Genomic DNA, 25582 nt, shown 5'->3' on the forward strand with positions numbered 1-25582 from the left:
GTGGAAATAGCCCTCCTTGAGAAGTGCTTTTGTGTGTTTTGTTGAAAATATCGCTTATTGTGACTGCAGTGCAAATGAACTTTTAAAAAAAAATACACCAATGCTTGGAAAGAAGATAGGATGCCTGGTACACTAAATGAGGAAAGATGAGGCCTGCCTCTCCCTTGCGCATGTGGTGCAGGGCCGCCAGTCACTTTGAGCAGCATGGGATTGTGGCAGGCAGCGAGCCTGCCAGGGGTCTTGCTGTACTGCTGGCTGGGAGCCACCTAGGTAAGTGCCTCCCAGCCAGAGCCTGCCTCTGGCACCCCACCCCAACATACACCCCAACTCCCTGCCCAAATGCTATGCATCCCTGTATCCCCCTGACCTTGTACTTCATCCTATACCTGTCCCCTAGTACAGAATCCTCCCAGAACCTGCACCCCTAATCCCCTTCCCAAAATTCCTTTCTGCACCCAAACTCCATCCCACACCCACTCCATAGAAGTGTCCTTGACCACCTACCAAATCTTGGCATGGCTGCCCATCAGAAGATTTTGCTCAGCCCTAGTTTAAAGTCAAGTTTCAGAGTTTGACTGAGACATTAAAAACAACATTTCCATTGTTCTGGCAGCTTGCTGTGTGCAACATAATAGGGGTGAGAGCAAGGGGAAAAATTTCATGCCAGGGTGGAGGGTCGAGGCAGATTGCCTGGCCGCTAATTATGAGCAAACAGACACTAGACTAATAAAGAGAACCCACTGGGGGGCACTGCTAATCAGAGAGGCTTTGTAAAACAGCTTTGTGAATGACCAGGCAGCAAAATGACAGTCATGTCTGTTGCTCTTAATGAGGTGTCCCCTGTATCAGGTGCTGGCCTATGAACTCCCTCCATCTGCAGTGTAACACAAACAATAAAGAGTCAGGTTAGATCTCCCATGTCCAGCACTCTCAGGACCTGATTGGTCCCGAATGAGGATTTGCCAGACCAGGGGAAGACCCCTACCACCGGCTCCCAGTGCACCTCCACTCCAGTTCCAGCCCCCCATCTTCAGCCACCATCTCCAGCTGCACTGCTGCCATCTGCAGGCTCTGGCTCTAGCTGTGGCTGTGCTGCTGAGGGCTCTGGCCCAGCCGTGGCTCCTGTGACCTGCTGAGGGCTCCATCCTCGGCTGCAGCCCCCTTGGCCCCACTAAGGGTTCCATCCTTGGTTGCAGCTCCCACATCTCCATTGAAGGTTCCAGCCCCTGCTGCCTCTGTCACTGCTGAGGACTTCAGGCTCCCCTCCCCCTGCAGTCCCACTGCCACAGACTCCAGGCCTGGGTTTTCTGGACCTGCTAGCCCATCTGGTCTGATGTTGCCAGACCAGAGAATCATGGTTTTTAGAGATGTAACCTGTACCTTTTGAAAAATTATTCATTTGTTATATAGGGAACACAAGGAAGCAGGGACAGAAAAGGAATTCAGGGCCAGAGCTTCAGGTGGAGGTTGGGAGGATGAGCAAAGGCAAGGGCCATTTTGCAATCTGCCTATTCAGAAATCACAGGAGTAGGAATGTGAGCCTCCTATTCTGGGAGACATCCCTGGGGATTTAGTGGAAGGATGGTCTTGACTTTCTCTGCCCTCCTCCCTGTATTATAGGGTGCCTGGGAGAGGAGACTATGGAACATGGTAAGGAGGACTTGTGGTTCAGCATGGGCTGGAGGGGTGCTGTGTGCCCCATCTGCCTCTCCTGTGCCACTACCAGGTGTGTCAGCAGATCTGTTTGCTGCATTTCCAGACAGCCCTACCTGTTCCCTTTCCAGGGAGTGGCCAAGTCTCTCAAAGCAATCACAATGCACTGAGACCCTAGGGATTACTTTGACTTGGGCTATAGAAACAAGTGATTTCATGGTAAGAGAATGCAGGTAAAAGGTAGCCTGGGACTCATCAAATAGGTTTTATTTCTTTTGGGTTATTTTCTCTTATAGCGTGTGCAGAAACTACAAGAGCAGAACTGAGCCTGGCTGCCTTACAGCTTAATAGGCTGGTTCATGGCACCTTCAGCTGTTGGCAACACTGATCACTGTATCTGCTCTAGAGCCAGAAGTGGGTGCTGGCACCATAGGTTTTTCAGGAGCAGCCATTACTCAGAGCGACCCTCTCAAGCAGATCTATTGGGATGGGACAACAATGATTTCATTAAATTTACTTAGAAAATCTCGTGTAGGAACCTCCTCACCAAGGTGAAAACATTTTAAAGAAGTCCAGAGGAGGTGACTGACTACTGGCTTTGGCAGTGGCCCTTTAAAATGTTTTTACTTACCAAGGTAGGGAGGAAAGGGTTGGCAGCTTGTAGCTTATCTGATGTGAGATCTGCTGTTCTTTTGGTCTGAATTGTATCAGCTCTTCGTTTGACTGGCTTACATTTTTTTCTTTTGCTGTAACCCAGGAAGAGAACCCTAATACTGCAGGAATGAAGCTGGGAACGAGTAGTGGCACCTTGTGAAGTGGGAGAGGCTCATTTTATGGACTGGGATCTCACATGTTTTAATCCCAGTTGCATAGCCTTGAGCACGCTGCTGCTGCTGCTTCTTCTCTAAGGAAACATTCAGTCTGGCCTATCCTGCTTGTGGTATATGGGTTAACTGATGTCCAAGCATCATTAATTACCTCTGCACAGAGCGTGGGGAAAAGGCCATTTCCAATGAGAGGACCAGTTACTGGTAGGGGGAGGTGAAAGGGTGCTGCAGGTGGCATTTACAGCAGCTTGCAGTTCTGCTTTTGAAAGGCCTTTTCTCCCAATACCCTGTGAATCTTAATTTAAGTAGTGGTGAGGCTAGGGAGTATTGTAGTTCCATTCAGCACTAGAGACAAGTGATCTTTGCCCACTGAGTTTGCTATAAACAGAGCCCTGCAAATCCACGGCCGTTGATATCCGCAGACCATGTTTGCAGATCCACATTTTGTGTCCACCCCAGGCTCTAGATATAAATCTCTTCTATGCTAAAAGCAGAGGCCTAAAGATGGATGGTGAGGTCACCCTAGGGATGTGGGGGACATTTATTGCTCAACAGGGGGCTTGTTACCATTATTTTTAATACTGTAATAAGACTGGTTGATGCAGAGCTCATTTCAGCTCAGAGGAGTGGTTACAAGTTCCATCTTGCCTTGCTGGGCACATAGAAGGAGGACCTCATGTGGCATCCTCAGTGGCACCCACAAGAGGGGAGGGGGCAAGGCCAAGAGCAGAAGGTATGAGACAAAGGGCCTTCAGCACCAACTGGACTGTAGCATTAGGCTGTCCGCCCCACACTCCTTTACAGCTGCAGGCAGCCTGGAGCAGCACTGACCCTGCCTTTCAAAGGGGCCCAGAGCTGCCAAAGTAGCAGCAGCTGGGCCTGGGGGCAGTTAACACCTTTACCCTCTTGTCAGTAGGCCTGGGTATCTTCCCCTTCTTTCCCCCGGGGGCCAGCACTAGGCCTTCTTACCAACATCTCCATATGCTCCTGTTACTCAGGTGTCTCCAGCTGAGCAGCAGGCTTTCTATGAAACACTCAAGGTTGGAACCTCCTTTACGGAGAAGTAACAGTTTTGCAGCTTCCTTTTCTTATTAGGCTACACTGTGCTCTAAGAAACAATCACCAGCGGGTCTGGGGTGGTGAGGACACATGCTTCAGAGCACCTTGGACTGTTAAACTCGAAGTTTGGTGAGGATTTGTTGTTCTTGTGAGGATGGCTGGATCATCTGTTGAAGGCAGGACTGTCTAACCGCAGGAGAAGTCTGCTTCCAGACTTTTGGCCTACCACACCATCCTGAAGTTGCCTCAGCTTAATTAGCAGCAGTATGAAAGAGCTGTCTGCTCCTTTCCTTTGGTGCTAGGAAACCCTGTATTTCATTCCTGCTGTGAGTAGCTCTGGATAGAGTGGGCATATTGATCAACGCAGAAGAAGAAAGAGAGATGACCTTGCATTCCTTCCCCTCCCCTCTGAAAGCCACATGTATTTATTCCCTTGTGGTATTAGATTAGAATGCAGCATTTCTTTTCCAGAGCGCTGCCCTAACCATTTAGCCAGACCAGAAAGTTAAACAGCACCCAGGCTCTGGTTTTACTGATCAGCAACAATGAAGGAAAAAAAAAGGCACTTGTTTTTTTTCTCTGCACAGAACAAGAGCTGTGCAGACAGGAACTTTATTTTCTAATGTAAAAGGAGGAAGAAATACTGATATGATACATAGGTGCAGTGAAACTAAATCTAGAGACAGTTTGTGTTTACAGGAAAACCTATACCTACTTAATTACAAAAAAGACACTTGAAACAGTCCATAATGAAAGAAACCCTTCATTTCTAAGTTAGTTCTGAACTGGATTGTTGTTAAAATGTGAATGGGTCTGTTGCACCAGATAGTAACAGAAAAGGATAAATACTGATGTGCATGGAAGGGACTATGCAAGTCCCACTAGCACCATCTCAGCCCTGACTTGGAGGCTGGAGGACAAACTCTGCTCTGCAGAGGTATAAGAGATGCAACTGCCTCCTTGGCCTAAGCTGGTTTGCTCCTGAGCCTATGAGCCACCCTAAGGGAGAGTGGCTGTGATATTCATAAGTATCTGCAGAGGAGACCAGCAAGTATTTAAACTCCCTGAGGAGCACAACATGGCTGCATACAGAGATTCCACCTTGCTTTGGCAGAGCAGGAGCCACGCAAGAACAACTACTGCCTTAAGTTGGATCAGAGGCTCCCTCCTATGCAGATTCTTAAAGTTAGAGATGGCAACAGTGCAAAGACTAGAGAGCATATGGGGCTGTTTCACAGAAGCAGACTCACACGTAAGGCAGCGAGGGAAAGCATGCCCTGTTTACAACAGTCTGCTGGAACAAGTGCCTACAAACAGGCCCAAGTCAGTAGCAAGAGCTCATTCAAGACTTCTACCTCCTATCTTGTCCAGACTTTTCTGCCCCTTAGCAATGTAGGATTCTTTTTTACGCAGTGGTTTTTCGGCCTTTATAAAGTGACTAATTTAGGGAGACGTTTCCAGTTTATACCATGTGTGAACCAGCTTTTCAGGTGACTCATGGGGTCAGACTCTGGGTTTTACCTGCAATACCATGACAACATTCTAAAGCAACTCTGGTGATAGCATCACAGCAAATAACTTTTTTCTGCTACTGTGTAAATAACTCCTGCTAAACAAACTACATCCCAGACAAGGTTCTGGAGTCATCTACTCTAAGTGGCAAGTTACAGAGTACACTATAGATGTGCAGTACATACAGAATGGGTGTCACAAGGGGTAGGATAAGCACACCTGAATACAAAGCATTACACATCCCACAGCTGTGGCATACCATGAAATACAGAAAACCATTGCAGAGTGGTTTCAGAGCAACACTGGAGTCTCACAGGACTACACTATTGCACAGATCCTGATAGAGACCCGAGTGCACTTTTCAGCTGTCTGGTATATTTATACTATGCCAGAGAAGCCCAGGGATGGAATCCCTTGGTCTCTGCTTGCTGCTTCATTCATTTAAAGAGTCGTAGAATTACGTTGTTGAAGAGTGTGGAACAAGAGGTCCTGTCTACATCAGCAACACAGAAGCATTAGGAAGAACTGTGTTTTGAACCCAGCATTTGTATTTAAAAATAATCTTGCTTACAGGAATTCGGTCAAGGCCCTCTCTCTCTAGTCCTGGTTGATCACATAAACCAGGGGTGGGCAAGCCACATAAGATAGTCTTCATAAGTTTGAGAGCTGCAAGATGCACAACCTGGCCCCCAGAGCCATACCTGCTGGGCAGTCGTCTTAGGCCCTGACACTTGCCTGCAAGGGTGAAGCCCCATTCCTCCCTCCCCCAGCAAGTGGAGAATGGGGGTGAGGGCTTCATGAGCTGCACTTTAACAGTCAAAGAGCTGCATGTGGTTAACGAACCACAGTTTGTCCAGGTCTGACATGTCCAATGCCAGGTATGGTCTGGAGCAGGTATGGAGATGCTTCCTCCTCACAAGGTTCAAACCTTCGTGGACTGGGGAATACATGAGGAGGAGCTGAAGAGGTGTGATGTAAACTTAGGATACGTCTATACTACAGCGATCTTTTGAAAGTTCTTCCAGACGATCTCTTCTGAAAAACCTTTTAGAAAGAGTGTGTCCACACACAAAAAAAGCAGATCAAAAGATCAATTTACTCTTTGGATATCGAGTGTGCACACAGCCCCTGGTCTTTATAAAGAACAGGCCAGGGATTGAAAAACCCAGCGCTACGAGGATTCCTCTTTCAACAGAGATGCTCCACAGGCGACACATGCTTTTTTTTTTTTGGGAAAGACTTTTGGAAAAAGGCACACTTCCTCATCAGGGAGGGGAAGAGGTATGCTGGAAAAAGTGCTGTGTTCTTTCAATTTCAGACTGAAGGAGCACAGTGCATGTGTAGATGCTCTGCAGGTTCTTGAGAGAAGACCTGTTTTTTTTTTTCCCCCCAAAAGAACTTGCCAGCGTAGACGTAGCCATAATAAGAACTCCCATTGGTTAAGTTCCCGCTAAGCTGTACTGCCTTGCAACAAGCTATCCAGGACCTGGAGAACAGAGAGGGCACAGTTCATTGAGAAGAAGTTGGGGTGTGTAGGGCTGCAGCTGGAGAGAAGTCCCTCTCCTGAAGCCCTGTCCCTGCTGGAGCTGCTGTGGTGGAGGAGAAGCAGGGGAAGAGATTCTGCCAGTCCTGGCACTGCTGTGGGGAAAAGTCCTTTCCCCCCCTTACAGCCTGCATCCCAAATTCTCATCCTCTTCTCCACCCCAGCACTCCACCTAGAACTCTCAGCACCTCACACACTCCAACCCATTGCCCTACATCACCTCTGTATTTGTGAACCCAGCAAAACTGATTCCACATCCAGATAAGAAAAATTAGAGGCAACATTGCTCATTGGTGATGTCTTTGTGAGACCTAATTAAAAGGACTGCGAGCCAGTCTTGCAAAAAACCCTCTGCCCTGGACTTCACATTGTTCACGTTTTGCTCTGAAAATATTAAGGATTATGGACGGACCTTGGCTCATTGCCTTCATTCATTTCTAATAGCTTTAAACTAATATTCTTACAGAGGTTTGGGACACACTGAAAGGACCAACTTCAGTCTTAAGCTAGAACCCAGTCCTGTCTTTGGGTCTAACAGTCCGGCTACTATGCTCGTGGCTGCAGGAAACAGACCAGGATGAGCAGAGGAGGGGGGGGGGGGGGAGAAAAAAAAAAAACACAGCGCAGCTACTTCACTAGTAAATTAAAGTTATTGAACTCTGTACCCAGGGTTCTCCTGACAGCAACTGGTCTTCAATACTTTTTGTCCCAGGACAGCACTCTTACCCGCTGCTACAGTAGACTCTGAGCTGGCAGAGAAGGTGGGATTTACACTGAACTAGCTCCTGTTGTGCTATATTCGCCATTAGTAAATGAGAGAAAGTGCAAGAGCACAGAAGTGGAGAAAAACAATGACCAGGTCATTCCAATTTCCCTGCACCATCCCAGAAGACGGATACAGGAGTGCTGAAATGGCGCTTCCAAATCCAGCATGAAGGCTGCAGCGGAACAGCGCAAGAGGCTTCAGGTAGTCCTCAACTAGTGTTACTCCACTGAAGGGACCCGTGGATGATACAGCTAATCTGATGAAATCCCTCACCCTTTTTCGAGGAAGGGGCTTGACCTTTCCTGTGATCGACTCTGCTCTGCAGTAGGATTCCTGATTCTGTGTTTGGACTGTTCATGAGACCATCAGATTGTTACACTGCTGCACCTGTTAAAGGAATCGCTCTCCTGGAGAACAGTTCCTTGGGGAGCAAGTGTAGATTTTCTTGTCTCTCTTCTCCTTTCACTGGTCCAGTGGAGGACTTGGGGTGCAAAATTCAACACAGGATTTCTGCAGTGTGCATAGGAGAGCTGCCTCCCATGGCACAGCCTATGAACAGCAGCTACTGCCCCATACACAAAGGTGCTGATGGAGCCCATCACTTACTAGTGAAGCAAGGAATGCAGGCTGTTACTGCTGAGCTACAAGTAGCACAGTATGTAGACCACATGCACTCTGGATCTGCATCGGAACAGATCAATGCAACATCTACTCTTACCAGTCTTGAAACTGTCAGCAACAGATGCTTCAGCAGAATTTAAATCCTCCTCCGAATGCATCGAGTCATGCACTGCACCTGGAAAGGATATTCTGTCTGGCCCCAGCTGGTGAATGCATTGAAGGATGAGGCGTAAGAGCTTGAAAAAACCCTTACCTGCCGCTCATTTAAAGTGTATATTTAATTTTCTGTACTACTATTCACCTCAGTTACATTCTGCATAAACAAACCCCACAGCTTGAGTTACTGGGTGGAACAAAGCATTTTGTTTCATCCATTCTATACTGATGATCTTTTAATGTCACAGCTTGTCCTTGCCCTGCTTCTGCTAAAGACTCACCAGCATGCAGCTGACTCTTCTCAGTTGCCCTCTTCCATCCATCTAGAGAGAATCCATGAAGAGACTTCCTACTCAGCGTCTCAGTGCCCAACCTTCAGGCACCTAAAACAGTATCAGCCGTACCACTGTGATGCACAAAGCAAAGTTAGGCACCCAGGCTCCCTTACAATCAATGAGGAGAAAGAGAGGTTTACAGTGAAATCCACAAGAGCCAACATGATAGCCTGGGAGATGCTACAGAAATTGGTAACTAGCTCTGCTTAATGATCCACAAATGGGAACCTGCTGCCTGGATTCTCTTAGTTAAGGCCTTGAAGGCATTTCTTGAGGAATGATTTAAGCACCTGGCCGGAACTGGAGTTGCCCCTGGTTAGAGGGCTCACCTGAGATGTGGGAGACTCAGGTTCAGTTCTATCTCCTCCTCTACCTTGGGGGAAGAAAAAGGATTTGAATCCTTCCTCTTCTGGCATATGCACAAATCACTGCACTAGGGGATGTTCTGATGTGGTGCCCCCTCTTCTCTTGAAGCTGTTCCACTGTGACTAAATAGTTAACAGTCATTAGGGCAAAGTGAGAGAGGGAATTTAATCCACTGGTTAGGGCACAGAGCTGGGGGACTCCAGTTCCGGTCCTCCAACTCCCATCACTATTTCATTGAGTTCTGGAGACTGGCACCTGTGACATGCTCGTTCAAAAAGTCTTCAGGATTACTCATATAATTCTAGGTAAGGAGCAAATTACACTACTTCCTATTCACACACCATGCTGCAGAAAGGACAGACAGCTAAAAAGGAGCCTGGGCTGGAACTGCAGAGATAAACACAGAATAACCGGTGGTGCAAGATGATGATTAGGTACCTGTTAACAGGCCTGCCAATGGTGGGGGTGGGGGCAGCAGGGGCAGAGGGAATGGGCAGTTGCCCTAGGCCCAACACTTCAAAGGGGTCTGGAGCTCTGGCTGCCAGAGCTCTGAGCCCCTTTGAAGTGTCGCAATAGCACTGCCCCACCGCTACGTGCTGCTTGTGGCAGGGGACAGTGCCAGGGCCCCAGCAGTGCTAAGAGCTGACTGCCATAAGCCCCACCCCTTCCAGGGACATGGAGCTGGGCCCCTGCCCACCTTGTGCCAGGGCTCACAGTGGCTGCTGGTCCCACTGCCTGCAAGGGGTCAATTAAAACACTCTGGAGCAGTGCTTTAAGGGTCAATACTGCTTTAACTGACAGAAGAGCATTGCATACTAACTACTTGACGTAAGGGCCCATTTAACACTACTGAAATGAGCTGTGGCCCACCTGTGTCCTGCCAGGATGCTCAGTCACCTACCATAGTTACAGTCTGAACCATGCTTCCAACATGTACTCAGGCAAGAAAGAATACAAAATGTTCTACCACCATTTGCATACAGAGTTCACGTATGTTTAGACCCTTCATGTATTGTAGCAGGACCTAATGTTAAACATTTCACCAGCACTGTGCTATGCCAACATTGCCCCCCTCCCACATCCTTCTGACTCTGCCATGAGCTACAGCACCCCTAACATGCCAGGTCCTGGGCCCCAAACACGCAGCTGCCAATGCCGCTGAGTTCTGACCTGCGGCATGCGGACTGCTTAGCTGTGCCGCCCCTTCAAATCAGTATTTTGAGAGCTGCCAAGGCTTTAGCCAGGCGGAAGGGCCAGCCTCTTTTTCTGGAGCAGAGTACTCATTGTCCAACACCCTGTAAGAACAAACTGGAGGATAGGCCCACGGCTGTGCTCCCTGCTCCTATGACTAGGACAGGCCGCTGCAGTCAAATAAGCCAAACTGATCAGTTAGAAGAAAGGAGGTACCCAGGAGCAGACATTCCAGTCTTGGTTGGGTTGGTACCCTACGTTTAACTTGAGCATGAACCTCTGGGTTGGACTCCTGCATGTGTGGCAGTGCGTCTCATTATTTCTGCCCCTCTTACCCAACCACAGCATGCTTTGCTCCAAAACTTCTGAAGTGGAAGGGAACTGGGGAGCACGGAGTAGTGGAACAGTGCCTGAAAGGATTGGGAATTAATACGCTTCAGCAAACATTTCACCCACTCTATCCCCACTAGCATTTCTTTCCCCAATATCATCCTGACAGAGAACCACATAGCATTTGCTGTGGCAGTGCCCTGTGTGTTCCTAAAGCCAGTATGCCTCGCTTTTAGCGACAGTAACAGGCACCAGCCAGCTACTGATGTAGACAAGGACCAACACGACCACAAAATGTGACCTTATTTTGTGTAAAGATTCACCATCACACGGGCCCTTTGAGCAGAGCTCTGCACTGGGCCTGCACCCTTCTATTTTAATGCTGGGTTGAAAAATTCCACTGTGACTGAGTATCCAGGAAAGGGAGCCCTTCCTCAAAGGATGAAGCCAGATTCTATAAGCGCAAAGTATCACAAAAAGTAGCTTCAAAAGCACAAGAGTTAAAAGGAATTTGAGATGGCTGTGCCTTGAATATTCCAGTTGAGCAAAGGGCCAGGATGGGAAGGAAGCCTTGTCCCCTGCCCCCGCCCCACCAGACTAACAGTACAACCCAACAAAGACAAAAGGAAGATCATTCCTTGCTGGACAAAAAGATGTTTTTGAAGCCTGCTCATGTGCATCAGAATCACTTGCTTCCTCATAGAGTTTGCACTTCAGTGGCCAAACCTTCCCTGCAATTTCCAGTCACTATGACTGAGAAGAGAGCGGGGGGAGGTACAGTTTCCAGCCATCTTACCTGCTAAACATCCATCATCACAGACAGAGCTGTCCAGCAGCCTATTTTCTGAACATACTGCCATGAAGGGCAGCCTCCAGAGCACTTCACAGGAAGCGGGAGACACACTCATCCCCCACAGCTTTGACAACACAGAGGGATACACTGCAGACCAGTTGTAATGTTACAGTGGTGAGTTCACTGCATGAGGCACTCAACACCACTGACAGCTTGCATTTTCACTAGCACTGCAAGTGTTAATTATTCCAGGGCTTATTTGTCCTCCCAGCAGGCACAGGTGATGTGGAAGGTGATCGTGTATTTCATTCCCTCCTTCCCCAACGAGAATGACAGTGGCAAAAAATGCAGAAGTTACAAACCCAAAAATCCGTCCTCTACCAGAGATAGGGGCCTTTCCTTTCAACTCCAATACCCTCCCCTCTTGCAAGGCTGGGGCACTGTGCTGGCTTGAGCCCTTCAGCTTGGAAGAGGAAGAGGCACTGGGGATGAAGTGCCCCAGTTGTCTGTTAGCCCCCAGGCATCCATGCAAAGCCTGAGCTCTGCTGGCTTCACTCATGCCATCTCTCACCACATCTCAACAGGTGCCCTCTCAAACACCCTGTGGCACCTTCCATCAACTGGCAGTTCTGGCCTCTTAAAAACTTGTTTTGTTGAATTAAAAAGTGTTCTTCCCGAGAAGGCAGGCAGGCACATGACCCTTCTGACCCCCAGGATACAGCTCTGGGATAGGCTGGATAGAAGTATCTTGGAAGACCATCCCTCCACTCCCATTTCCCCTTCCCCACATCAAGCTTGCTACATGTGGATCCTGTTCTCAGGTGTGGCCAGCGGGGTGCCCATGGAGCCAGGCACACCTTCTCTTCACACCCGGATTTGATATCCATTGAGGTCTGGCATGGCTTTGGATTCAGCAGGCTTCTTCTCACCTGACAGCCTGTGAAGAAAAAAGGAAGTGGATATTCAGCAGCATTCTCAACTTCTCCTCTGACAGGGTAGCTCTCTCAGAGCAAGAGGTGCCAGCATGGGAAGAGGTGTTTCATCCCCTTCACCAGATCCCATACTGCTAGAGTAGCAGAGGTGGCTCTTCTTCACCTGGCCAACACCCCCCAGAAGAGGCAATACAGAGTGGGAAACCCAGCACCTCCATTTGAGATGCTTTTCTGAGAAGATGGATTTGGGATTAGACCTTAAAGCAGCCTCAAAGGCACATCAGTTCTCACTGACCAACAATGTAGGTTCAGATATCTCTTTGAGGACTGAGAGACCCAAATCACATTAGCTGTTTGAGCGGGGGACCCTCCACTACCTGCACCCTCCCCCCCCCAGCAAATTCCAGCTACAGTTTGAAAGTGGGAAGGCAGCAATTCACAGAAGAGAAAGCAGGGACAGAGCCTGTTGGGGGACAGGGGAACACCAACACAGCTGAGATACATCTCCCCAGTTGTGAGCTGTAACCAGAGAGCTCTCAGAAATATACTTTATCCAAGGGTGTGAAGGGATAGAAAGAAATACTATAGCATGACTGAAGATCCTCCAAAAAAAGCCACCCACCAACCCCACTCACCGCCTCTCCCCACGGCTGTTGCGGCGGTGTGGACTGGATTGGCCCCGTTGTGGGGAGGACACATCTTTCTTCCTGTCCTTGGTGGGAGATGGTGGCCCTGTTCCTTTGCCAATCTGCAGGAGAAAAACAAGCAAGAAGGAAGAGGATGTAGGGCTATCAGTGGCTGGAGAACACTAGGCCCAAGGTACTTCATTCTCTGGGAAGCTGCAACAGTGAGATGAACAAAATTAACATCAAGAAAAGAGAAGTCAGGGATGGGCATTAAGTGGCTCTACTGTACTGTACCCTGCCTTTAGAGAGTCTCAAACATCTCTCCACCCACAACTTCTTAGCAAGTACATACCTTGGCTCATCTGCCCAGTGCCCAGCAGACATACCCAAAGGCACAGGATTCATCTGGGCAAAAGCTATACCCTGATACACAGCATCTACACCTACCAAATGCAGAGCAGTCTGCACCACATTGGGATCAGGGTCACCAGAACGGAGAGGAGCATTCTTACCTCCTTCTCCCACCCCAGCCTAGCAGGGCCCTCTAGAATATTGGTGCCAGAATCTAATTAAACTACAAAACTTGGGCACCAAGAACAAAATTCACACCTGCAGCCTCCCAGAGCAGCAGGGAGGTCTCCCCAGCACCTCGCAGCTTCTCACCTTTAGCCTCATGTCCCGGGCATGTCTCTCAAGCTCCTTACGGAAGTCCTCACGGCCCAGCTTCTCCACATCCAGAATGGAATGCTTCCACTCAATCTGCTCCACACTGTGTGGGTCATGGGACACAAAATGACCCAGCTTCACCTTTTTGAGGACGTGCCAGCAGCGGCGGTACGCCTCCTCATAGTTGAAGATCAGCTCGCTCAGCGTGCGGAAGGTGGGTGCCTTGTACATGAGCTCCTCACGGCGGCTGATGCCCAGCGCTCCATAGCGGCCCCCAAAGTTCACTCCCAGCACAATGTGGCGGAAGTAGTTCCCTGAGAAGTGAGTTTTGAAGCTGATGGGGAAACGCTCCAGTGTGGGCATGTTGTTGGTGAGGTAACTGGCCACGCCACCCCATTCAGGAAACAACTGGTGATGCTGAGAAAAGATTCTTTCTACCCATCCCCCAAAATCATCTCGGCCACCCTAGACTAGCAAGCAGATTCACTGCTGGTGACAAGAGCCTGAAGCCCTGGAGACCAAATCCTGTCTGCCTCCAAAGCAGATACAGCTCCAGTCTACCCTGGGACAATCCTAGCATGCCCTGGGATCAGAGGGATGCTCACTCCTCACCTTCCAAAACAAAGCAGCCCAAAGGAAAGCTAATTGTAATGGCAGTTTTTTGGTGTGTACACCTGTCCTGCTAGGAGCCAGGAGGCCACCACAAAAGTAAGTTAAATCGACCATCACTATCAGCCAAGACGGGATTGAACCTGGTGCCCTACAGGTAAAAATGTAACCCATTCCCCCAAGCTGCTGAGGCCCCCGGACCTGCATTTCAGATAATCACTGCATCTGAACACAACTAACTTTCCAAAACTTTAGAGTCCAATTAACTTAATGTTCAAATGTTTCCTCATCACTGAGGTAACTCCAACAAATAAAAGAGACATGTCCCCTGTTGGACTCAACCTGACAGGCCCCAGAGGACATGTGCTTCCCAGGACGTGTGTGTATGGAGGGACTGGCATAAAACCAGGATTAAAAGCAAGCATTATCCAAGAGAGCCTGACAGGTTCTCTTCCATGGCTGTCTGCACTGCACAGAAAGTGTGAGGTAATGCATAGTGAGTGAAACATCCCCACCAAGCAAGAGAGGGTGTTTGACCTGATGTTATTTCCTTCCTGTTTATTCACAGCAACATCCTCCTCCCCTCTCTCTCTCTCTCTCTCTCTCTCCCCCCAGTTATGTCCAAAAGGAATATAAATACTCAATCCTAAAGCGAGAGAGAAGAAACTCTGAAAAGCTAGCTTTACTACGCAGGCCACTGGCAATGCATAAGCAGCATGAGAGGTGCCTAAGGGAACACGGGAAGTAGAGCCCTGCAGAGATACAGGATTTGTAACCACATCCGAGTCACGATCTGCAATGTGGTCTACAGATATCCACATCTGATACAAAGTGGATATCCCCAGATTTGCAGGGCTCTATTGGGGGTGGGAGGGGGGGAGAACCCATTAGGATGAGCATACATGCATGTTTCTAAGAGGAAAGGATACATTCCCAGGATCACAGCTTCTAGGCATTTGATTGGCAGGGCCTCTTTGGTCATTTCTTTGGCCAGGTCCATCAGCCTGTTGGGCAGCACAAGAGGAGAGACAGAGGAGGAGAATTAAAGGGGTTTGCATCGAACAGGCTGGTGTGTAGGCATGGGAGGTTGCAAGGAGAGAGGAAGACATAAGGCAGATGAGAGAGGAGAACACACTTTTGGAATAAACTAAATTCAGACTCCCGTTTTTGCCATTCCCTCCTAACACTGCTGCGATGGAGTTTCCCCTCATCGACTCTAACAGGGTCTACTCTCTAAGACAAACTTTACTCTCCACTCACTCTCAGCAAATACAGAGTCGTTCCCTCTCATCTCAGCATAGCTCCTCTGGATTTATACTCATCCAAACAATAAGACGCCTCATGTAGAAGGCTGAGTTCTAGAGACACTTCCTGCCCCTTTCTGGGTGTAGGGAAGGGGCCTGCAAAAGCACCACTCAATCCTAGTCCCCCTGCATTGGTCACAGGCTGCAGAGCATATTCTGCCCTGGTTCCATCACAAGAAGTTTAAAATGTCCAAACATACAGCCACACCTGATGGTTTGGGCCAACAGTATTAGTGATGGCACAGAGGTATGGTCAGCAGAGGAAGAGGTCCCTAAACTGTACGTGGAACCCAGATGGCACAAAGGTGATTGACTTCATCCTGGGTACACACTCCGAGTTCACAAAGCAAAGCAGTCTGGGGTTGTCCATCACCATCACCACCTCCTTCCCCACACATCTGTTTTGCTTTATAAAGTGTCAGTCACTAAAAGAGTCTAGCAAGTCCACATTTTGCACCAAATACACTCCAGGGTGCTGGAAAACTAGAACTGCAGAAAGGTTTGGCCTTTGGAGAGCTTAAGACAGAGTTTTGTTTTACTTTACACACAGCCCCCCAGAAGCCAATGATCTAGATAATAAATTAGATGTGCTCACAAATTGGACACTTCTGGCTAACAGGTAGTTTACTGACCCTTGGCAAGAAATCCAGCCCTCATATGTGAGCCAGACTAAATCTGATCAGCAGTGTCCATCGTAAGGTTGCACAAAACTGTGACACTGACTTAGTACAGAAGTAGTGGCTATAAGAGGTGCCAAGTTCCCCATACAAGAAGGCAGGAGCATGGGAAAAGCTGACAGTGCTTACCCGGTCAGAGGTCTGCTCTTCTTAATTTCAAAGAACTGGGTCCCAGTGTGATTGTACCTAAAGAAAAAAGGTTAAGGGGCCACGTCGACTGGAAGAGAGCTGAGAAGCCAGAGTTGCCCACATACAACAATCTGCTGGGAGGAATCTCTTTGTACCCTCCAGGTACCAGTTATTGTTCTTGTAGGAACCTCACACTCCAGCAAGCAAAATACCAGCAATGAAACAGTGGGCATTTCCTATTGGCTATTCCTCACACTTGTGCTCTTTGAGTTGAGGGGGAGGAAGGAAATAGAGCGCATCTATTTCCCTCTCTAGTCCCAAGCGTCCCTGCCAAGAGCACATTTTCAGGTCAGTCTCCTCCTCAGCAGGACATGTTTTCAGAATGGAACAGGGTTGAAACCAACTCTCACTTGCTGCTGCCTGCAGAGGATCACAACCAGGCTAATAATGCCAAAGGTACTATGCTCTCATGCTGGCTGAGACATATCCCAAAAGCAGTCCAACTCCAAAATTAGCAAAAAAGGTGCTGCAGACGCCCTTCCCACCTTTCAGCTCCATATTCCATCAGCAAAATAAAAGTTTACATGTGTTGCACTCCCCTCCTCTACCTCACCCCATCCCAGCAAACAGAGCACAAGAGTACATAGGAACCTTGTTCCCACACCATAAGCATACATGTCTGAATGTTGGTCATCTGCCTGACACTCAAAGGCAGGAGTGATTATGTTGTGGCCATCTACAGAGAAGAGAGCACCCCATAAAGTGATTCAGCATGAAGTTTAAACTCCCCAACGCCAGCACACCCAAGCTTGGCAGGGGAGATTAGCATCTTCTAATCCCTGGTTTTAATCTCTTCCAGGCCCTTCCTGCAGGTTTAGGCAGACCCAGCACTCAGCAACTACTGGAGCTTTCAGCTAGGATGTTTTAAAAGGAATGGCCATTTCAATTCAATGCGTGTGGCTGAAGGAAAATCTCCTACACGTTGGCCCTGCTGAGACACCTGCCACTGTGATGACAAAAAGAGATGCAATTGGCCAGGAATAAATGAAACAGCAAATGACTCACTGTCACAACTTCAGCTTCCTGCTTTTAGGGAACAAGTCGTTTCCCTTTCTGGCTGAAGCAGAGTCAGCTGGTCTCTCATGGTCAGCTAGGGGAAGGTCTCCTGGCTTCCCCTTCCTGGATCAGCACTCCCTGGTGTCTGTGATAACAGTAAAGGATACTGAAGCTCCTTGATATAGCGTTGTATGGCTTCCAGGCGCTCAGGGATGGGGGTGGACGGCTGGAGCACAGGCACACTCGGTATGGGAATCTGAACAGGGAAAAGCAGAGTGAGCCACAGAGCAGATGTCTCCTCAACCTGCCAATCCCTTTACTGAACACATTGAAACGTCACCATAGGAGAGGCATTCCTCTGTCACCCAAGGAGCTAATCTCTTTTTGTTGTCCACCCAAAATAGTCCCTGAGTTGAAGTCACTTCATTCGTCTGTCCTCAAGTGGACAAACTGGCAGGGATTCAGAGAAGAGTAACACAAAGACGTCAGGGATCAAAGAACTGGTTTTTTAAATGAATAACTCAAAGAAAAAGGGGCTACAGAACTTAAGTGACAACCAAGGAGGGATACAAAATAGCCTACAAACATCAAATGAGGAAGAGGGACACAGGATGGAACATGGACATAAGACAGAGGCATAGAATGAAAGTGTAGACAAGCTCAGTAAGAGTTCTGCAACAGCAAGGAGTACCAGAGCATGGAAGAGACTCACCAGGGAAGGATGAAAGCCCACCTCCTGGCACAGTGAGCACAGAAAGGAATCGGGAATGAAATTACCTAAGCAGGGAGATGCACTGAATAAGCCAACAGAGGTACCCCAAAATTTACATCTCAACTTCTATGACTGAGTTACACAACTGTGGAATTTGCACATCTATTACCCAGACTATCAACTTGATTCTGCAGTGTTGGTCTCCTGGGTCCAGCCAAACCTTCTTTTCTCTTTGTTTTGAAACGTATCAACTGTCAAAGCTGCAAGTGTTAAAGCTATCTTAAGAAAAGACAAAGGTCCTGTCTGCCCAGCCAAAACAGAACACAAGGACGGACTCACAAACAGGGCCAAGACACACAATCAGTGAAAGACAATGGAAAAAACAGATGTGGTATAAAAAGGGGAACTCTGTCACAACTTCCCTGAACCTACTAAGCAAGGTTAATGCCATCTGCACATGGATCTGACATCAAAGCCCCAAACTCTATGTCAGTGTGGTCTGGTCGATTCAGTTCTTCACTGACCACATTCTTGTCACCCACCCTCAGTGTAACAAAGTTAATTGGAGACAAAGACCTCCCTCTGTCTTTTCATTGTACAATAAACTCTTTCATATCCAGCAGCCCTGGGACCAGGAGGTTGCCAGAGATGAAAATATGCTGGTTAATTGAGAGCAGCTGAGGGGAGACAAAGACACAGGATCCCCACCTGGGGCCAGGGGAATCCCAGCATCTCCCGAACTGGAAAGCCAGCTGGGGCTGGAGGAACCTGCTGGGGCTGGAAAAGTCCAGCAGCTCCAGACCTGGGGAGCCATCTGGGACTGAGGGAACTCCAGCAGCAATGGGGCTGGGAGTTACCTCCACGCTGCAGCGTGTTTGTGCCGGTTATCTGAGAGTTCCAGTTGACTGAATACTGGATAAGAGAGAGTTCTGTATTTCATATTGCCTGCCTATTGTAGGCTGAAGTGTCTTGGGAGAGGCTGTTTGTTGTGTGGCATTCCACGCACAGACAGCATTTACACAACAGCAGGCAGCTGAAAGATGTTCTAGGTCTATTTCCTCTCTATATTGTCTTGTCTTAACATTTTCTCAGTAAGTCAGTTTGATAAAGATGCCATTTTGTGACTGATGCTTATTTCCCAGCACCTCTCAGGGAAGTCAGCAGCGACTGGACAGAAGAGACAACGAAGCGCGCCAGCGGTTGTCTCCAGTGCTCTTTGCGAGCAAATACCTTACTTCCATCCCCTTCTGGGAACGCACAGAAACACAAGTTCTTTCTACGCAACCTCGGCCTGCGAGAGGCACTGCAGGTGATCTTGCATCTTTCCTTCTCCTTCCCAGCAGTTTGTGCTCCTATTCCCAGAGGAACAGGGAGCCATCTTGAAAACAATTCAGGGACATTGGCTGTCTCAGAAACTAACTCACACTAAGTTGATTTAGAAGCTATGAGTTAAGTGAGTCACAGGAAATTATTCCTAAGCGGAACAAAGGAAAGTGGCAAAACCAGGGCAGGCTAAGCCTTTAACCTTACCTCACTTCCTCAGCGGGTGACTTCTCTGCAGCATTTGTTCAGAGACAAAGCAGCTAAAATGTACTGCCTCAGTTCCAGTGAGATGCGTATTAACAGCACAAATCACTGGTTCCTTTTAGTTACTCCTCTCTCAGCTACTGGGAACTGCTTCTCACTCTCAGATCCACTTTATATCTGGGTAACATGCAATACCCAGAGATCGTGTAATGGAAACCACTTCACTGTGGGAGGCCAGGGGAAGGGCGGGGGCGGAGGGAAGCTACTTAATGTGGAAGCAGCACCTCAGGTAATTAAGCTGTGGTCTCAGATCTGGCCATGCAGCTCAGATAAAACAAACCAGCAGTCATGTAGCACTTTAAAGACTAACAAAATAATTTATATTATATATATAATTTATATTAATTATATATTTATACTAATAAATTATTTTGTTAGTCTTTAAAGTGCTACGTGACTGCTGGTTTGTTTTGTTAGAATACAGACTAATACAGCTACCTCTCTGTTACTATCCCAGATATACAGCTACAGAACTATGAATGAGTTCCGAGATCTCAATCATGTTGCCACGTCAGCCTAAATGGGATCAGTAGATCCCTGCGTGGATACGATTGTCTACACATGGATTCAGATACCTACGGATGGATATCAGTATCCACTGATTGGCAGGGATCTACTTTCAGGAGATGCTGTGACCTGCTGGAGAAATATAGTCCCATCACAGCCACCTCCCACTGTGTCTCCTTTCCAGGCTCCTACAATCCCTCTGGTGGCAGGGTTGGGATGGTCCAGCCATACTGTCAGGAGGAGCTGCCAGGGCAGGCCACTGGCTCCTGGGAGCAGCAGGACCACATTCCTCTCCATTGGCCTAAGCATCTCCTGAGAGTATCCAACACAGGACTCTAGAAATAAACAGACTTCCAAGGATAGCAAGGGAAGTTTCAGCACTGGTTCCCAACATTGCCTGCAATGGAGGAGCTAGGAGAAGCAAGCCCACAGAGACAGGAGCCTCTTGTGACTCCCACATTGCAATGCATAGCTCAGCTCAGGCCACAGTCTCACTTCAAATCAAACTGCAAGCAAAAAATTAGTAAGATTACTTTGTGGGAAATGACATTGGTCTACTGCAGCCAGAAGAGCCCTGCGCTCTGTCTTGAAGAGGGTCCTGTCACCAGAATAGTCACCAAAATGCCTTCTTACTTTACAGTCACATTTCACTAATGCCCGGCACTCCACTTGGGATAGCAAAACTGGACCAGTTCATTTCCTTTCCCATTTCCCTACTACAGGGGTGAGCAAACTTTTCACACCGAGCCCCACTTTTTGTCCCTGCAATTAGCGGGCACCCTCCCCCCGCCAACCCCCTGGAAATAAGCAGCCATCTCCTGGAAGTGATGCACTGTGTGCCCTTGGTGGCAGAGGCTGTGGAGGCCACAGCAGAGTGTTGGGTGGTGGGGGTAGAAAACATTAGAGGGAACACTGGTCTGGGCGAGATTTTAAAAATCCTTGTGAAACACATAAGCCCAAAGCTGGGGAGCCCAGTTAAAGGGTCTCCTTTCCTGCCCCCAGCTCAGCGCTGTGCTGGGGGACTCTCTTGAGTAGAAGTAGCGGCAGTACGGGCAGGGAAGGAGCAGTTCTGCTGGTGCCCCACCAGTTGCCTAAAAATATGTTACATACATAAAACAGTAATATATTTCAACATTTTTAATTAGATGGATGGGACTGACTCAGCAGCCAATCGTGATATGCCTCCGCCGCCTTTAGGAAATTTCATATCCCCCCCCGCCAAGACCCTCTCTCTCACTTTGTACACCCCTGAACTAAGGAAGAAGAGATATGGGAGATGAAATTGACGAAAGATGGAAGTGGAAGCAGACTACTCCCACTGGAATGCCAAGGAGTAAATAGCCCCAGCTCTGAAAAACAAACTCGAAGAACATTTCAAGTTTTCATGCTGTTGGAGCCCCTCAAATCAATAACTCGCCTCATTGCACCTAAGTACTTCAGAGTCATTGATCTTTTACCATCCATGCCCTGATACCTGCTAACAGCAGTAACCAAGAAAAGTGTCTGTTTTAAGGCTGTTCTTTCAGCTCGGAAGCATTTGTTAAGTCAGACCCTTCACATGACACCAAATTACGGATCATCCAAAGCCAGGTACAGCGTACCTCAGACGTGAATAACTTACTTGCATCTCTCCAACTAGCATGGAATGGGGCCGGGGGGCTGACAGCTTCCAGAGTTTCCCAGGCAAGGTGTGTTGGAGGTGGCTGGCTCCACACCTTGGAAAGGGTAGACAACTCTAGCAGCATTGAGCCCCATCTCCAGCCATCAGAGAAGTGCTCCAGTGGCAATTTTAATGGCCTGGGGTTCTAGCCACCTCCACTGCCACAGCAGCAATGGCCAGGAGCCCCAAAGCCACTGCCGTCTTTCTCCTCCCCGCATTGGCAGATCTCTGCAGGTGACAGAGTCTGGCACAGCAAAATGAAACAGCAGCAGGAAGCAAGAGTTTGGGAATCCTCTGACAGACATTCTCAGACTACTTAGCAAGATGTGCAGCACCAGAGAGGAGGCGGCAATGCTGTCTTAGAATGATAATGCTGGCCAGAAGTGGAACAGCCTCCCCTGCCATATTAAATGAACATGACAGGAGCTAATATCTAGATATGTATAAGGATAATGAGATCATCTACAAATTAAGGACTGACAAGCTTCGCAGAAACTTGTGTCCATTTCAGGGTTCATGCCAAATGCAAACTGATAGGGGTTATTAGGAAACTTTCCATTGGCAGGTTATTCCTCTCCTGCCTCCTGTCTTTTTCCACCCATGTATCTACAGGATTCATAGAGGAACAGTCTGCAATCCTGCCACTGCCTTCCTGCGATCTAGAATCTCGGGGTTATTTTTTTTGTTTTTAAAAAGTTTAAGGTGGAAATGCTCATCTGTTAAGAGCCTGAAACAACAGCTATGAGAGAGACACTGAGGTGAGAACTCTAGCATACGATCAACACTGGGTATGATCGAGTCACGTAAGACAAAGGGAGATCAATCAAAATCCACACAGCCTGCAGCCAGTGAGTCCCCTTTCACTTGAGAGCATAACTCCATTTTCTCCCTCCTACAATAAGGGAGCCAGGCCTAACAGAGCTCAGCATGCCCCTGTGGATCACCTGTGCAAGGTACTGCAAGGACATCTCATTGTAGTGTCTCAAGGGCTGGAGCTTATTTTGTTGGCAAGGCTAGGAACAGTACCACTGTTCTCCCCACTTCAATCCCTAAGCACCCTGTACTGACGCTCATCCCAGACAGGATTTTGGATGTAGGTAGGCCAGTGGTCTGATCTGCTATAGTAACTCCTGCCTCCCTCCCAAGGCCTTGTTCAGCCTCAGCAATCCGCCTCTCATAGGAGCCAGCCCTGAAGAGTACACATGAAAAATATTGAGAGCGCGAGCTGTGAGAGTCTATATTTATCAAAACAAAAAAGCAGTCCAGTAGCACTTTGAAGACTAACAAAATAATTTATTAGGTGGTGAGCTTTCGTGGGACAGACCCACTTCTTCAGACCATAGCCAGACCAGAACAGACTCAATATTTAAGGCACAGAGAACCAAAAATTGTTATCAAGGTTGACAAATCAGAAAGAATGTAATCAAGGTGGGCAAAACAGAAGAGCAGAGGGACGGTGGGGTGGGGTGGGGTGGGAGTCAAGAGTCAGGTAAAGCAAAGTATGGAAAAAAGAGTCCTTATAATGGCCCATGTAATTGCTGTCTGGGTTCAAACTTCGTGTTAATGTGTTGAATTTGAATATAAAAGAGAGAGTTCAGCACTTTCTCTCTGCAGGCGGTGGTTAAAGTTCCTTTTCAGTAAAACACAAATATATTTTCCTCTGGTCTGTTATTGCCAGAATTCTAACCTGTGCATCAGTTCTTCAAAGACCCTAGACATGTTTTTGTGCATTCCAATATAAATGGGACTCAGAGACATGGAAATTTCACTGCAGGCAAAGGCGGGCACTTCCCATTCCTGTGCCCCAGTCTTCCTCCCACATTCTCCCCTCTATATTCACAGCAAGATGCTGAGAGACCAATAAGCAGTAGGCCCAGATGGCAGGATGTGTTCTGGGCCAGCCTCGCTGAGCACAACGCACAAGCCAGGCTACTACACAATGCTACGACAGGTACCAAAAAGAGAGGATTGGCCGAACTTTCAACTTGGTATTGTCAGGAGAGCCTGTGCCACTTGCCTCCAGTGGCCATAGCCCCTTGGCACTCATGGTCCAGAATACAGCTGCATCTAACAAGCAGGAATACTTCAAAGTACAACGGCAATGGAGACTACACACAACTAGTTTCCTTATGCCTCCCTCTTCTCTCATACCCAAATCAATTACTTTTGTTTTGGGAAGAGGATAATTAAGTTTCACCCTCAATGAGGATCCAAACCATGCTTGAGAAGCAAGAAAGAAAAACAAGGCTCGGACCATGTCTCCTGATTCAAATAAGGGACTGAACACATGAATCCCAAGGTTACCTTACTGGCTCTGCCACAGACTTGCTGTGAGCCCTAGGCAAGTCACTTAATCTTTGACTCAGTTGTCTGCGTTTATAAAAATGGAAATAACTGTCCTTTGAAAAAAGTATCTTTATAAGGCAATGATTATTTAAGAAACACTTTCAATATGAGGCTCTAAATATCCCCTAGACTTTTTACCAGGAGCCATACTTATGCAGAAATAGCAATATCTACAGAAAAAAAAAAACCCAGAAGGCCCATACAGAAGACTCACTCAGTACAGTATCAAGATGCATGACCTCAGGTTCCCCTTTTTTCATGGGATTCTCAGCACTAGGGCCAGAAAAACAATGAGATCATCTGATCTGCCTCATGCTGGTAGCAAGTTTCCTCTACAGAAGTTGTACAAGCATTCTCCAATCTGCTCTTAACTCTCTGCTGTCAGAGCCACCTTTGTGGGTAGGGAGAAAATCTCCTTGTCCTGGAGAAGACTATTTCTCATGTCCAGTCTCAGTGTTGCCTTTTATAGCCTATAGCCTGTTCCTGGTTATAATTACTCCTCACCCTACCCCCACTCATCCAGCTTTCCCCATTACAAGTATTTAACCAGTCAAATTCCAGCTTTACTCTCCTTTTCTCCACAATGCACATACTAAGTTACCACCTAACATAAATCAGATCACCTTGTCTTTTTAGCAGGTTGCCTTTCAGGATTATTCTCAGTTACTATCTTTTAAGAACAAAGTGCCCAGGTCAATACACAATATTTGGAATGCAGACAGGGCAGCATTACCCCCTCCTCTTATAGGCCAGGCATGGTGTAAAATCCCAGTTTGGTTCTCTGTCTCAGAATCCTGACTCTCCCCCACTCCCTTTGCTCTAAGATTACTCTCCACCTGGCCTTTTGCATTACCACAAATAGCACCAAAACAGTTAAACAGGAAAATTCTATTAGATCAAAGCCCAATCCATGAACAGGACAGGGTCAAGAACTCATCCCTGATAGGGAATCCCAGTGGTTTACACCCATCTGACTGGGTTTGCTTTGAATGAAGCCCTCACATGAGAATTACCGATCTGAATTTCATATTTCCATAACAAATCCCAGGTTCTGTCTGAAGCCACGTGATCTGATGTATCAGTTCTTTCAGGGATTCTCACCTTGGGTAGGTCTGTGGCTCCTCGAATCCTTTGTGCCACCATTTCTCCCTCAGGATGGATCTTGGCCACGTGTCTCCACATTCTCTCCCATGTGGGCTCATCAATGGGTAGCCCTCCTCGGTTCACAAAGAACGGAACTCCTCCGTCTCGCAGATCTTCATCACCATCATCTTCCTGCTCCTCCTCTCTCTGCGTTGCCTCTTCGCTGGCCTCAGAGCGCCTGGTGGCAGCAGCGCCACTGCCCCCCGTTTTGCCCCCCGGCATCCCAGCCTGCCGACTGGAAATGGGTGGCTTACAGCACAATGCCCCCCGCCCCCCCCAGCCTGCCCGAGACAGAGAAGCACATGGCAGCCAGCGTGCAGAGGCCCTTTAAGACAAAAAGGGTGTGGCTCATTCACATCAGCAGCCGGCAATCTCGAGGTATCTTCTACCCAACAGGAGGTCAAACCAGACTGAAGAGTCAAAGCGGGGTCCAGGTCAAGCGAACGAAGTGGCCTGGAGACACAGCACAGGCTCGA

The 25582-nt window shown here is 48.0% G+C and overlaps 1 protein-coding gene across 1 annotated transcript; it reads right to left on the reverse strand.

The window, feature by feature from the left end:
- Window positions 1-4149: 4149 nt before the first annotated feature.
- Window positions 4150-25328, reverse strand: VASH1 (vasohibin 1). The gene is made up of 7 exons (XM_074996735.1): window positions 25065-25328; window positions 17319-17407; window positions 16096-16152; window positions 14915-14989; window positions 13374-13755; window positions 12720-12832; window positions 4150-12089 (listed from the first exon to the last, which is right to left on the reverse strand). Exons 1-7 carry the CDS (start codon window positions 25326-25328, stop codon window positions 12017-12019), a joined length of 1053 nt encoding a protein of 350 aa, XP_074852836.1. The 3' UTR covers window positions 4150-12016.
- Window positions 25329-25582: the final 254 nt, after the last annotated feature.

This window comes from Carettochelys insculpta, chromosome 6 (assembly GCF_033958435.1).
Source record: "Carettochelys insculpta isolate YL-2023 chromosome 6, ASM3395843v1, whole genome shotgun sequence".
In the NCBI taxonomy this organism is placed as follows: domain Eukaryota; kingdom Metazoa; phylum Chordata; order Testudines; family Carettochelyidae; genus Carettochelys; species Carettochelys insculpta.

Bases quoted from the DNA above. Each gene is read 5' to 3' on its own strand.
- VASH1 (XM_074996735.1), bottom strand. From the start codon at position 25,328: ATGCCGGGGGGCAAAACGGGGGGCAGTGGCGCTGCTGCCACCAGGCGC. The intron at 16,153-17,318 runs GTATCCTTTACT...TTTTTTCTTTAG, and splicing joins CGCTATATCAAGGAGCTTCA to GTACAATCACACTGGGACCC. The intron at 12,833-13,373 runs GTGAGAAGCTGC...TTTCTCCTGCAG, and splicing joins CCCGGGACATGAGGCTAAAG to ATTGGCAAAGGAACAGGGCC.